Source organism: Mastomys coucha, unplaced genomic scaffold, assembly GCF_008632895.1.
Source record: "Mastomys coucha isolate ucsf_1 unplaced genomic scaffold, UCSF_Mcou_1 pScaffold8, whole genome shotgun sequence".
Taxonomy (NCBI): domain Eukaryota; kingdom Metazoa; phylum Chordata; class Mammalia; order Rodentia; family Muridae; genus Mastomys; species Mastomys coucha.
Genome location: NW_022196914.1, coordinates 45,961,236 through 45,973,668, shown reverse-complemented (window position 1 = coordinate 45,973,668; position 12,433 = coordinate 45,961,236). Strand labels below are relative to the sequence as shown.

General features: G+C 39.3%; 1 protein-coding gene and 1 long non-coding RNA gene across 2 annotated transcripts in view; one reads left to right on the top strand and one right to left on the bottom strand.

Annotated features, from left to right (window-relative positions):
- Positions 1 to 989: 989 nt before the first annotated feature.
- Rasa1 (RAS p21 protein activator 1) overlaps positions 990 to 12,433 on the top strand; it is a 72,862-nt gene continuing 61,418 nt past the window's right edge. The window contains exon 1 of the mRNA XM_031360200.1: positions 990 to 1,632. Coding sequence (XP_031216060.1) covers positions 1,115 to 1,632 — 518 coding nt within the window. The 5' untranslated portion in view covers positions 990 to 1,114. The remainder of the gene's footprint in view (positions 1,633 to 12,433) is intronic.
- Positions 5,266 to 12,433, bottom strand: part of LOC116083411 — a 27,336-nt gene continuing 20,168 nt past the window's right edge. Inside the window, exons 2-3 of the long non-coding RNA XR_004115701.1 lie at positions 9,116 to 9,249; positions 5,266 to 5,515 (exon numbers count right to left, since the gene is read on the bottom strand). This is a non-coding gene — a long non-coding RNA (uncharacterized LOC116083411). The remainder of the gene's footprint in view (positions 5,516 to 9,115; positions 9,250 to 12,433) is intronic.

Here is a 12,433-nt window from a genome sequence, read left to right as displayed (position 1 = left end):
ACTTATGTATAGAACGGTAGAACTGATTTCTACCTACACGCTTTCCACGGCTTCTTTCAACCGTTGTTTTCTTGGGTCCAAAGATCTAGGCTTAAATTATTTTACCTAAGTTATACGGTGATTTATATCATGCAACGGAAAGGAATAAACTATGAATACTGTTTTGACTTTTGTTGCTGATTGTACGGGCGGCAAAGGCCATTTTTCTACAAGTCACAAAGTACTGAATGGACTTCCTGGCATCATCTTTTCCTTCCCACCGCCTCCTCGTCCCTCCAGTTCCTCGGGCCTGGAGATGAGCCATCTTCCTTCTCTCCTTGTAAACAAAGCTGCGAGAGGTAGGCCTTCCTTGCATCGAGCCCGGTGGCGTGGCCACACGTCCCTCACCCCTCAGTGGGAAAGTGTGCCACGCCTCCGCGCGTGCCCGCCGCTTCCTGCCCAGGCTGCTTTTCCTTCTCCTCGGTCGGGACGCGCTCCCGGAAGGCGCCTGCGCAGAAGCCCTCGCTCCTCCCCTCCCTTCCTCCCGGCCCCGCCCTCCTTTCTCTCCTGGGTTTCGCTCCCGGGAGCCGCAGGTAGCCAGCCGTGGAGTCGGGCTCTGCGGCCCCGCCCCCTTCCTCCCGCCCCTCCCACCGCTCGGGTCTCCAGCCAGCGGAGATGAGGCTGCGGCGGCCGCGGCTCTGGCAGCCCCAGTGGTGGCTGCGGTGGGGGCGGCCGGAACTCGGGCGTTGAGGCGCGGCTGCGGCCGAGGCGGCGCTGCCTCAGCCGCTGCAGCGGGCTTCCCTTCCTCTTTAGCGTAGCCAGGAAGTTTGGCGCCCCTGTGCATGTGTGCGCGTGAGTGTGGGTGTGCGCGGCGAGGCTCGCCTAGCGTTTCTGCAGGCGCCGGGCTTTTTTGCCCGCGTCGCTTCCCGTAAGCAAGCCAGCAGCCGCGGAGCTTGGGCTGTGTCCCGGGGAGGGGGCGCGGCGGCGGCGGCGGGCGCTCTCCTTTTGTTGTTGTTTCCTCTGCCTGGAGAGCCGAAGGGGGACGCGCCTGGGTGGGGCGGCTCGCAGCCCGGGCCTGCTGGCCCCCGGGGCTCCCGGGCGGCGGGAGGAGAGCTAGAGGAGAGCGGGCTTCAACATGATGGCGGCTGAGGCGGGCAGTGAGGAAGGCGGCCCGGCGACCGCGGGGGCCGGCGGCGGCAGCGGCGCGGCCACGGGCTCCAGCGCCTACCCGGCAGCGTGCCGGGTAAAGTTACCCGCGGCCCTGCCGGTGGCAGCCGCCCCATGTCCTGGGCTGGCGGACGCCGACCTGGTTGCGGCCCTCGGCGGCGGAGCCGCGTCGGGGTCCGGGTTCCTGGGAACCGGGCCGGTGGCCGGTGTCTTGGGGGGCGCCGGGCTGACCGGCGGTGCTGCTGCTGGCGTGGCGGGTGCTGCCGCCTCCGGACCTGCCGGAGACGTCGCTTTCACCAAAGGGACTCTGTCTTTGCCTGCTGAGACGCTCGGGCCGGGCGGCGGATTCCCTCCTCTGCCGCCGCCTCCTCAGCTGCCCCCTTTGGGCTCCGGTCTCGGGACAGTGGATGAAGGTGACTCCCTGGATGGACCAGAATACGAGGAGGAAGAGGTGGCCATACCGCTGACCGCACCTCCAACTAACCAGTAAGTCATACTGCTGTTGAGGGATTGTGGAAGCTGACTCCGTGTAAGTGGGAAAGAAGGGGCAACACGTACCGTGCTCCTGCCGCTGTAATTTGTTTGACAAGTTTTGAAGTTTCAGGTTCCATATATGGGGATTTAATTTGATCAGTCACTTTCCCCTACAGGCACTCTTCCTGGCGTCTTCGTGTATTTATTGCTGTTCTGGGAAGACGTAAAAGTTTTTAAGATGGGAAGCATGGGAAACTGTATTCAGTGGGAACCGGATATGGTTCTGCCCCTTCCTAATTGAGATAGTGTCCAGGATTCAGCAGAGCTTGGCACTGTAAAGGCAGCCGCTGTCTATTGTACTCCAGTGCTCACTTTGTGAGTAAGAGGCGTTGAGTACAGGTATTTAAATGAATATATTAGTGTAAGTTGCAGATTCATTGGTCAGAATGTTTTGTTTTTACTGCAGTTGCAAACTCCTACTTAATGTCTGCTGGAAGCTTTGCGATTCATAAAACACTAGATCTCTTTAGAGAAGTGGAGAGAAAGGAAAGAATTCTGTGAATTACAGGAGTGATTAAAAGCCACCAGACTGAACACTAACTTCTTCCTTAGAATTACTAGATTTATTTATTTACATGTAAATATATGTAATATGTATGCACACACACACACACACACATATTGGTTTTTTGAGACAGGGTTTCTCTGTGTAGTCCTGGCTGTCCTGGAACTAACTGTAGACCAGGTTGGCCTCGAACTCAGAAATTTGACTGCCTCTGCCTCCCAAGTGCTGGGCTTAAAGGTGTGCACCACTACTGCCCAGCGCAAATATATTTTATATATTTACTATATGCAAGACATTAAATACATTAAAGTAAAAAAAATTTTCTTCTTAGCATTTTGGTAGTGGAAATTAATTTTGGTAGTTGATTGTGACATGATCAGGGCAAATGGCTCTTCCCCAATAAGTTAGAGTTGTCTAATTTTCATAAATGGGTATGTATTTGTAATTGTAGGTTGATCTTTATAAAGAGAAAGTATTGAGATGGGAAGTAGTAATAATAGGCCAAAAATGTTTTAGATCTTTCACATCAATCATAATTGACTCTTAGAATTGCCATAGCATTGGTGAATATTAGGGGGAAAAAAGATTTGTTTCATATATTGACACTTTCTGAACACTTTAGAAGTTTTCTTTGGGAGGGTCAGCTTCTTTAAGAGACTTAAGAAATGACTTTAAAATAACCAGGGAGGCATTTTATAATACTAATCCACTTTTGATTAGTATGGGTATTGTATTGTATCATACTGTAATTAGAAAATGCATTGGTCACAAGGCTTTGTTTCTGCTGCATTTGCAAATTTCAACTTAGTTCTATTTTGATTCTAGCCAGCTATGGTGAAAGGATGTTGTGTTTCTTTTAATGTTATTTGGTACAAAGAATAATTTTTCATTCTAATATTTCTCTAATTTGTATTTGTATTGCAGTCTGTCAGAAATGTTCTGAAAGGTTTAAAAAATTGCAGCACACTGTATATCTTTTTGAAAAGAATCAATTATGTTTTTATTATAAAAAAATATAGTTTTTAATCCTGAAAGAATACAGTATTGTGCCATTTCTGTAATTGAGTTAGGCATATTTAGAATCTTGTTATTTTAAAAGCCATTTTAAATAATTTTAATAATTTTTATTTTATGTGTATGCGTGTTTGCCTGCATGTATGTATTTGTACTGTGCCAGCGTCTAGTGACAGAGGCCAGAAGAGGGCATCAGGTTCCCTAAAACTGGAGTTACTGGTGGTGTGAGCTGTTCTGTGGGTGACGGGAACCAAACACTGCTTTTCTACAGGAACAGCAAGCACTCTTAACTGCTGTGCCTTCTTTCTAGTCCCAGGATATTGTTCTTAAATTATTTCTAATAGAGTCATTTTTATTTTATTTTTTAAGAAAGGCTCTCGTTCTAGTATAAGATGACCTAGAATTCTCTGTGTAGCCCAAGTTACCCATGAATATGTGGTGAACTTGCTTAGCATCTCAAGTACTGGGATATAATAGGCGTGAGCCATCAAATTCACTTTCTAGCTTCTAATAGGCTTGTAAAGAGGAATTCAAAATTGACAGCAAAATTGAATAAGATACAGATTATTTTTAAACTAGGTTTTTAAGAAAAAGCATGATTATTTGGGAAAATTTTTGTTTGTGAGAAATCTATTAGTATTTTCCTTATTATAAAATATATTTAGGAATAAATATAAAGTTTACTAAGTGCTCATATTAAAAAATGTCATATATATCTGTTATTTTTGAGGTTACAATTTAATTACTTTTCTCTCTTCCTTTTCTCCTTTCAAATCCTCTCACATGTTCCTCTCTGCTCTCCTTCAAATCTATGACCTCTTTTTAAAAATTGTTACTTAATGCCTTTTTTGTATTTGTTTATACATATATACATAGACATATGTATATATGTGTGTGTGTATATGTATATATTCCTGAGTATAACTTGTTGGGCCATGTGTACATAATTCTTATAGTGCTATGAATCAAATCTAGGGCTTTTCACATAGTAGACAAAATATCTGCCACTGAGCTATCTAGGCAAATTTTCTAGTATGCTTTTAAAATTTACTACTTATTATACAAATCCACTTCTTTTTTCCTTTTTGAAATAAGGTTTAGCCAGGCAGTGGTGGCGCAAGCCTTTAATCCCAGCACTTGGGAGGCAGAGGCAGGTGGATTTCTAAGTTCGGGGCCAGCTTGGTCCTCAGAGTGAGTTCCAGGACTGCCAGAGCTATACAGAGAAACCCTGTCTCGGAAAAAAAAAATAATAATAAGGTTTATTCTTCATGTCACAGTCTACACTGAGTTGCCAGGAAACTCAGCTCCATGTGCGTGTTCAAGAGCCTCAGATCCTCTAGTTAGTGGTTCATCTCTTATGTTTGTGTGTGTGTGTATGGTACATGGATGTGTGGTGTGTGCTCAAGTATGTATGGATGTTCATGCCTGGGTATGTGTGGTACATAAAACTGTTAAGTGTTCTTTTCTGTCATTTTTCTCCTTATTTCTTTGAAGCCAGGTCTCTCTCCAGACCTTGAGCTCAAATTTATTTTGGCTAGACTGGCAGCCAGCACATTTATTTACTGTGTTCCAGTAAATAAATAGCACCTCCCCCAATAAAAATATAATTTTCTTTTCATAAAACGGTCTAGTAATTCTTTTGGTATAGGGATACCCTTATTAGGTATAGTTATTTTATGACTACTATTTTTTTTTTTTTTGAATCAAGATTAAGAGATGTTGCCCAAGCTGAACTTGAATTTCTGGGCTCAAGTGATCATTCTGTTTGAGTATCCTGAGCAGCTGAGAGTATAGGGATGGCCACGTTACTGGCTAAAATGACAGTTTTACTTCATTTTTTATTTACTTGTTTTTATTTACTTGTTACAATGTGGTGCTGGCTGGTAAAGGGCTAGAAATTCTCCCAGTACTTGGATTGTAGGTGTGTATCACATGCCATGTCCAAGTGCTGCTTTAGAACAGGGCTTCTGAAATATTTTCTATTCTTGACTCCCTTTTGCTCAATTTTTACCATGATGTTAAATATCTAAAATAAGTATACTAATAAAACAATCATTGATAATAAGTCAAAGGGAAATGTATTTTCAACAGTTCTTTGATATATATATATATGTATATATATATATATATAATTTATTAAAAACAAGCAAATTGCAAATTAAGATAAATTTGTTTATTGTTATGTAATGAATCAAGTCTTGGCTGAATGTTTGATCTTGTAGGACATAGGCCATCCTTGTAGTTGACCAGAGGTCACAACAGTGCTGAGACGGTTTCTCAGGGGAGATACAGGGTAGGAGAAAAAGCAAATACAAACTGCTTCTATAAGCATGACATGGTAAATTGCCTTTCAGCTATACATTCCTTATCATATATATTATACATATATAATATTATTTTAGCTTCTGTCATCTTAATAGTTTTTAAGAACATACTGCGAATCAGTGCAAGTTATGGTGCGTTGTTTGAATGTGTAGATACTGGTATGATAGGTGTAGAACCTTGAAGTTACATGCAGTGTGTTATGTTTTGGAATGAGTTAAAAAGTTATTATAACAGCTTAATTATTACCTCTTTGTCTTAACACATTTCTACAGGATTTGAGGCATTTTGGTGATTGTATTTTTTAATGAGTTAAAAAATAAACATCATAGGGGAAAAAGAAGTATAAATATAAAATGTAGTTGGATATCAGAATTTCTTACCATAATTTCATTGATCTTTTTTTTTAGAAAGTTTGAAAATTATCTTTTGTAGTATTAATAGTTGATATTGTTTTCAGTATACAACAGGCATTTTAATGCCAGAGGGAACCCCATTTTCAGGTATAGAAACAGACTCTGAGTAGCTTACTTACATTCACATTACTATGTAATGGTAGATCAGATGAACTCTTGTTCTCTTAAGTTTTTATATATGTTTAGACTCAGAAAAATATCAAACTGTTGGCTTGGTTTTGTTTTGAGGGGTAGCAAGGCAAAGGCTTAGTGCCCTGCATTTCCTAATCATTTGCTAGACACATGCACATGTGCTCACACACACATAGACACAATCATTCATCCTTTCCTCCTTTCTTGCTATATAGCTCAGCTTCCCTGGCTTTGAATTCTTACTTTGCTTGCTTCATCTCCTGACTGCTGGGATTACAGGTTTGACCATCTTGCCTTGCATACAGACTGTTTTACTTAATTTTTATAACTTTACATTGAGAATTGCTGCTACACTAATGTGTAATACTTTGGAAAACTTGAGTGACGGAACTGGAACTGAGTGATAGAGAAAACATAGATTATTTCTTATCTTAAATACTTGGGGCAAGAATTTCAAATTTCATTTTTTTCAAATTCTGGAATATGTATATGAATTTTATAAATATCACTTGAACATCCTGAATTTAAATCCATTTAAATATTTGGTATTTTAGATTAGGGATATTCAACATGTACTATACTTCCTTTTCTTTTCTTTTCCTTTTCTTTTCTTTTTTTTTTTGTCTCAGTCATGATAGAGAAAACACACACACACACACATACACACATACAGTTTAAACACTGATAATATCTCAACTCAAAGCTAGGTACCTGTCATTGGTATTCTGGAGTGAATACCAATGTTCATCTTGAGGCCCTAATCCCCAGTGTGATTTTTATGCAGATAGTGCCTTTAGAGTGGTAATTATATTAAATAAGAGCATAAATATCATGGCTTACAAACTCAGCAGGACTGCTGGCTTTTAGGAAGAGATGCTGGAAGTGTGCACATACAGATGATAGTTCATATTAGGGTACTGAGAAGTTTACTATTTGTAGCCAAAGATAGAAGCCAATTTTGCTACCACCTTGGTCTTTTAATTTCTAAGTTGCAGAACAGTCATACAATACTTATAATTCAAGCCACTGAGGCTGATGTTTTGTTTGTTGTTGCTTTCTTTCTCTCTCTTCCTTTCTTTTTTTCTTTTTTAAATGGCAGCCTGAATTAAACTGGTTAATTCTACATATTAAACTTGATTTGGCTGATTTTTGGAGCTGATTAAATAAACATTGCTTGAGAAAAGAGTTATCATTTTACTCCTTTTTTTAACTTAGGAAAATAAAATCTTGTCTTATTTGACCCTTTTTTCTTTGTGAGTTAGTGACATTTCTCTTTTGGCTATATCTGTGTTGACAAGATATGGCACATTCAGGGTGGTATGGCAGTAGATTATGTCTGTGTTAAAAGATGGAAATAAATTTAAATTCATGTATGTTAATATATGAGAAGACCCTTCACATGATTATAGTAGCTTTGAAAAATCCTATGGATGGGATATTACTACAGCAAATTTTCTGTATTATGTGTTTTACAATTATTAATCTTTTTATTACAATATTTTTAACTTTCAAGAATTTCATTTATGCATACAATGCATTTTGATACCTTAACACTCCTTCCGTTAACTACTTCTAGATCCACCTCCATTCTTTGTCAGTTTTATGCCTCTTTTCAGCCTATTGATTTTTATTTGTGATGCCTATATATATATATTCATAGGCGTCAGGCCATCCACTAGAGCATGGCTGACCTACCAGGAACCATGTCCTTAACGAGATCTGACCTTTTCTTCACCAGAAGCTGCCAATTGTCAATAGTTGTTAGAGGTGGATACCACTCTACCAGAATGTTCATTCTCCTCATTGTGTGTAGGCAACCACAGCTACTTTGAGTTTATGATTCAGTCAGTAGTCCTGTCATGCCCAGAAGATAACAGTTTTGCCCCAGTCTTTCCCTGACCTTTGCCTCTTTCTGTCCTCTATTCTAAGGTGTTGTTTGAGCCTCAGAGAGGTTTATGATATAGATGTCTGGTTTATGGCTAGCACTTCACAGACACATATTCTCTATACTTGGACCAGTTGTGATTTTCTGCATTAACTGCTATTCACTCCACAAAGGAATTTTTTGGATGATGTCTGAGAATGGGATTTAATCTGTGTGTGGGTATATATTTTTTAATGAAATGTTTTCCTACTTTTTGTGTGGATGTTTGCCTTTACAGGTGTACACATACCACAGAAGACTGGAGGACAGCTTGTAGGAGCTGCTTCTTTCTTACCACCATGTGAGCCCTGGGGATTGAACTTAGGTCAGCAATCTTAGTGGCAGGTGTCTTTACAGGCTGAGTCCTTTTACCGTCCTCCGTCTTTTAACATCTTCATTATCTAATTTGTCTGCCTCAACCAAGGAAAAGGACTTAGAAAGATTCTCTTAACATTTGTATTTTTTTGTAGGTGTAACTCATTAGACTGAGCTCACTGCCAAGAACTTTGTTATAACAGAACCATATCCTATGTCCCGTACAATCAAAATATTGATCTTTCACTCTTTATGCTACCATTTCTCTTGAGGTGATTAGCATGACACTTAGAAAGCAGTCACTGAGGCAGGCATGGTGATGCATACCTATAATCTTAGCACTCAGGAACCAGAGGCAGGCAATCTCTGATTTGAGGCCAGTCTAGTCTGTATAGTGAATTCTAGGACAGTCTGAGCTACATACTGAGACCTTGTCTCAAAACAAATAAAACAATTGAAACAACAACAAAGCAGTCACCTTTTTAATCTCAGTATTATTTTTTTGGTTCTGTGCTTTTTGAAGGTTAATGTTTTGTTTTTGGAGATTATGATAAAATCACATTTTACCTATACTTTCCTCCCTCCAGACCCTGTCATGGACCCTGTTGTACTCTTTCACATCATGGCTTCTTATATATCTATACACATATATATTTCTAAGTACATAAATGTGACCTGCTCAGTTTGTATAATCTTAGTTGTATATATGCTTGCAGGACTATCATTTGATATAGGATAAACAATTGGTATGTTCATCATGATGAACATACCAATTTTGTTTTCTCCCTCTCAACATTCCTCAGTTACCTGTATTCTTTGTGTAAGGTTGAGGCCTGCTGGGCTTTCCCCCATTGACATTAGCATGTCTGCTCTTGTTCTTTTTCAGTTCAGGTTTAGGCAGTTATATCGGTGAGACTTTATGGGCGTAGTTTCTAACATTCCTAGAAGACACAATTCACAGCGAACTCTCTGAACATCTGGCTGTTAGAGCATTACCCCCTCTTCAGCAATGTTCCCTAAGCTTTAGGTTCAGGAGATGTTTTATAGATGTATAGATTGGGACTAGGCTCTACAACTCTACATTTTGATTGATTATGGTTCTCTGTAATGGTCTGTGTTGCAAAGAGAGGTCTCCTTGATGAGGGGTAAGAACTACACTTAACTGCCCATGTGAGAACAACTATTTAGAATGTTATTTGGGTGTAAAGTGGTGATTGTAGGTTCTCTTCCAAGATTCATGACTTCTAGCCTTGGATAGTCGGCTAGGTTTTAAGTACCAGGCATGATTACATGTTGAGTGGGCCTTAAGTCCAATTAGAGAGCTGTTAGTTGCCCCCAAGGTATGCATACTACTACTGTAGCCTTAGGGCCATTGTGCCATACTGGGTACTAATGTAGTTCATAGATCTCAAAGCTAGGCAGGTCTGTTGGTTGCTTTCCACCAGTGGAAGCTGCATGGTGTCTTTTGCTTCTACCATGAAATTTAGTACTCAAGAGAAGTATTTCAAGTCAGTTCCAAATTAGGTTTCTGTACACTTCATCTGAAGGGCAGGGTGTCTTCAGCAGTAGTAGAGACTTAATCTTCCATCTTCAAGGGGCAAGCAAAAGCAATAGCAGTTGCCTGTATGTTTTGGGAGTCTGTGACAAGTTTGACTCACAACTCAAAAGAGAGCTTCTCATGCCTACTGTTGGGTTTTTGTTAGATGATCTTTAGCCCTTGAAGCAAATACTGCCAGCTCAGTTGAGACTGTATATGAGCATTAAGGATTTTTCTGGTTTTAGGTAAGCAGGTAGTATGATTCCTTGTAACTTTTCAGCATTCTTACTGTTATTTTGCACTTTTCTCTCCTCCTCCTGTATTTATCTCCCTAACCCTTCTCTAAATCAGAGGTCTGTCCTTTTTTTCCTGTTCCCCAATCTAATCACTATTCCTCTCTACTGCTTTGCCACCTCCCCACTTTGGAAGGGTCCCTTTTACTTAATTGGTTACCCCCAGATAAACATATACACTCATGTCTGAAAATTTGGCTCATAGGAGCCTCTACTGAAAGAACAATATGACCTTTGCATTTCTGGATCTGGGTCACTCAATATAATCTTTTCTAGTTCTATCCATTTTTCTGCAAAGTTCATAATTTCATTTTTTTATAGCTACATAGTATTATATATAGCATATGCACCATATTTTCATTATCCCTTTCAGTTGTAGGACTTTTAGGTTGATTAGATTTCCTATCTATTGTGAAGTTAGCAGTTATAAACATGGATGAGCAAAGTTATCTTTGAAGTGTCATGTTCTTTGTGTATTCTTTGAGGATAATCCAAGGAGTTAGCTGGGTCATACAGCAGATTTATTTTTAGCTTTTTGAGAATTATCCACAGGGACCTCCAGTGTCTGGACAAGTTTGAATCCCGCCAACTGTGAATGACAGTTCCTTTTCCTCCATATCCCTCCAGCTTTTGTTATCACTAGTTTTTGCTGATCTTTGCCATTCTGATTGGGATACGATGAACTTTCAAAGTTGTTTTGATTTGTGTTTCCCTATTGTTCCCAATGATGAACATTTTAAAAGATATTTCCTAACTGTTTTTTTGAAAATTCTCTGTTCATATCCTAGGCCCACTTCTGAATGGTCATTTGTCTTGATTTTTTGTTTGGGTTCTTTATACATTTTTGATGTAAACCCACTATCAGATGAATAGCTGACAAAGATTTTCTCCCATTCTGTAGGATTCCTTTTCATCCAGTTGATTTTTTTTCTTTAAGCTGTGCAGAAGCTTTTAAGTTTCTTGATGGCCTACTTTCTAATTTTTGGCCTTAATTCTTGGGCAAATGGAACCATATTATTCATTTCCTACACTTTTATTATGAAGGGTAACTGCTTATTTCTTTTAGCAGCTTCAGGGTTCAGTCTTCATATCTTTTTGTTATGATGGCCATTTTGAAAGTGTTAATTCTACTAATCCACAAGTGTGAGTTGTCTTTTATTTTCTAGTGTCTGCCTTTAGTTCCTTCAGAGATGCAAAGTTTCATTGTAGAGGTAATTCACTTCCTTGGTTAGGTTTGTTCCTAGATATTTTATTTTCTTTAAGGCTCTTATGAATGAATAGTAGTGTGTCCATGGCCCCCTTCTGTGTGTTTTTTGTTGGTGTATAGAAAAGTTGTTGCAAGTTGATTCTGTATCTTGCCACATTGCAAATTTATTTTTAGTTTGTAGATATTTTCTGGTAGAATTTCTGGACTCTGTAATGTATAGTAGAGTGTTATCTATAAATAGAACTTTGACTTCTTTCCCTATTTGCATTCCTTTAATTTCTGTTTGTTGCTTTGTTGCTCCAGCTAGTATTTCAAACACAATTTTGAAAAGGAGTGGAGATGGTGGACATCCTGTTTTATTCGTAATTTCAGTGAGAATTTTTAAAGCTTTTTTTCAATTTAGGATTATATTGCCTGTAGGTTCTCCATGTATAGCGTTTTATTATAATGAGGTATGTTTTTCCAGTTCTATATAATCTAGGACTTTTATCATGATGTGTTGGGTTTCTCAAAGGCTCTTTCTGCAGCTATTGATTTGATCATGTGATTTTTGTCTTTAAATCTATGTGCTTTAATTTATTTTTTGGCTTATGTATATTGAACCATCTCTATACTAAGGGATAAAAGGCAACTTGCTCATGATGTATAATCTGTATTGAACATTTTTGAGCCTATGTTCATATGGGATATTGTTGTGTCTTTACATGGTGTTAGAGTGGCAGTGTGTTCTATTTGGTTCTCTGTGTGCCTCTTGTATCAGTGTGTATATGTTTTCCCCTTAATTTAGGATTGTTTCCTTTTAAGATCTTTTTGAAGTTATGATCTATGACACTAATTGGGATTCTTCTCATTCATCTGTACCTGAAGTTTGTAAGTTTAGTCTTCATGGTGACTTTTATTTCTGTATACTTCACTTCTTTTTTAATATTTTTATTTTATGTATGTATGAATTATTTATTTTTTTTAAATCTCCTATTTCTTGCATATTTGGTTTAGATCCTTTATCTTTCTGGCCTAATATTTTGGCTTCTGCTTGATTCATTCTATTTGTAGGTATTTCGTTTTGAGTTTTATTCTAATGTTTTTCT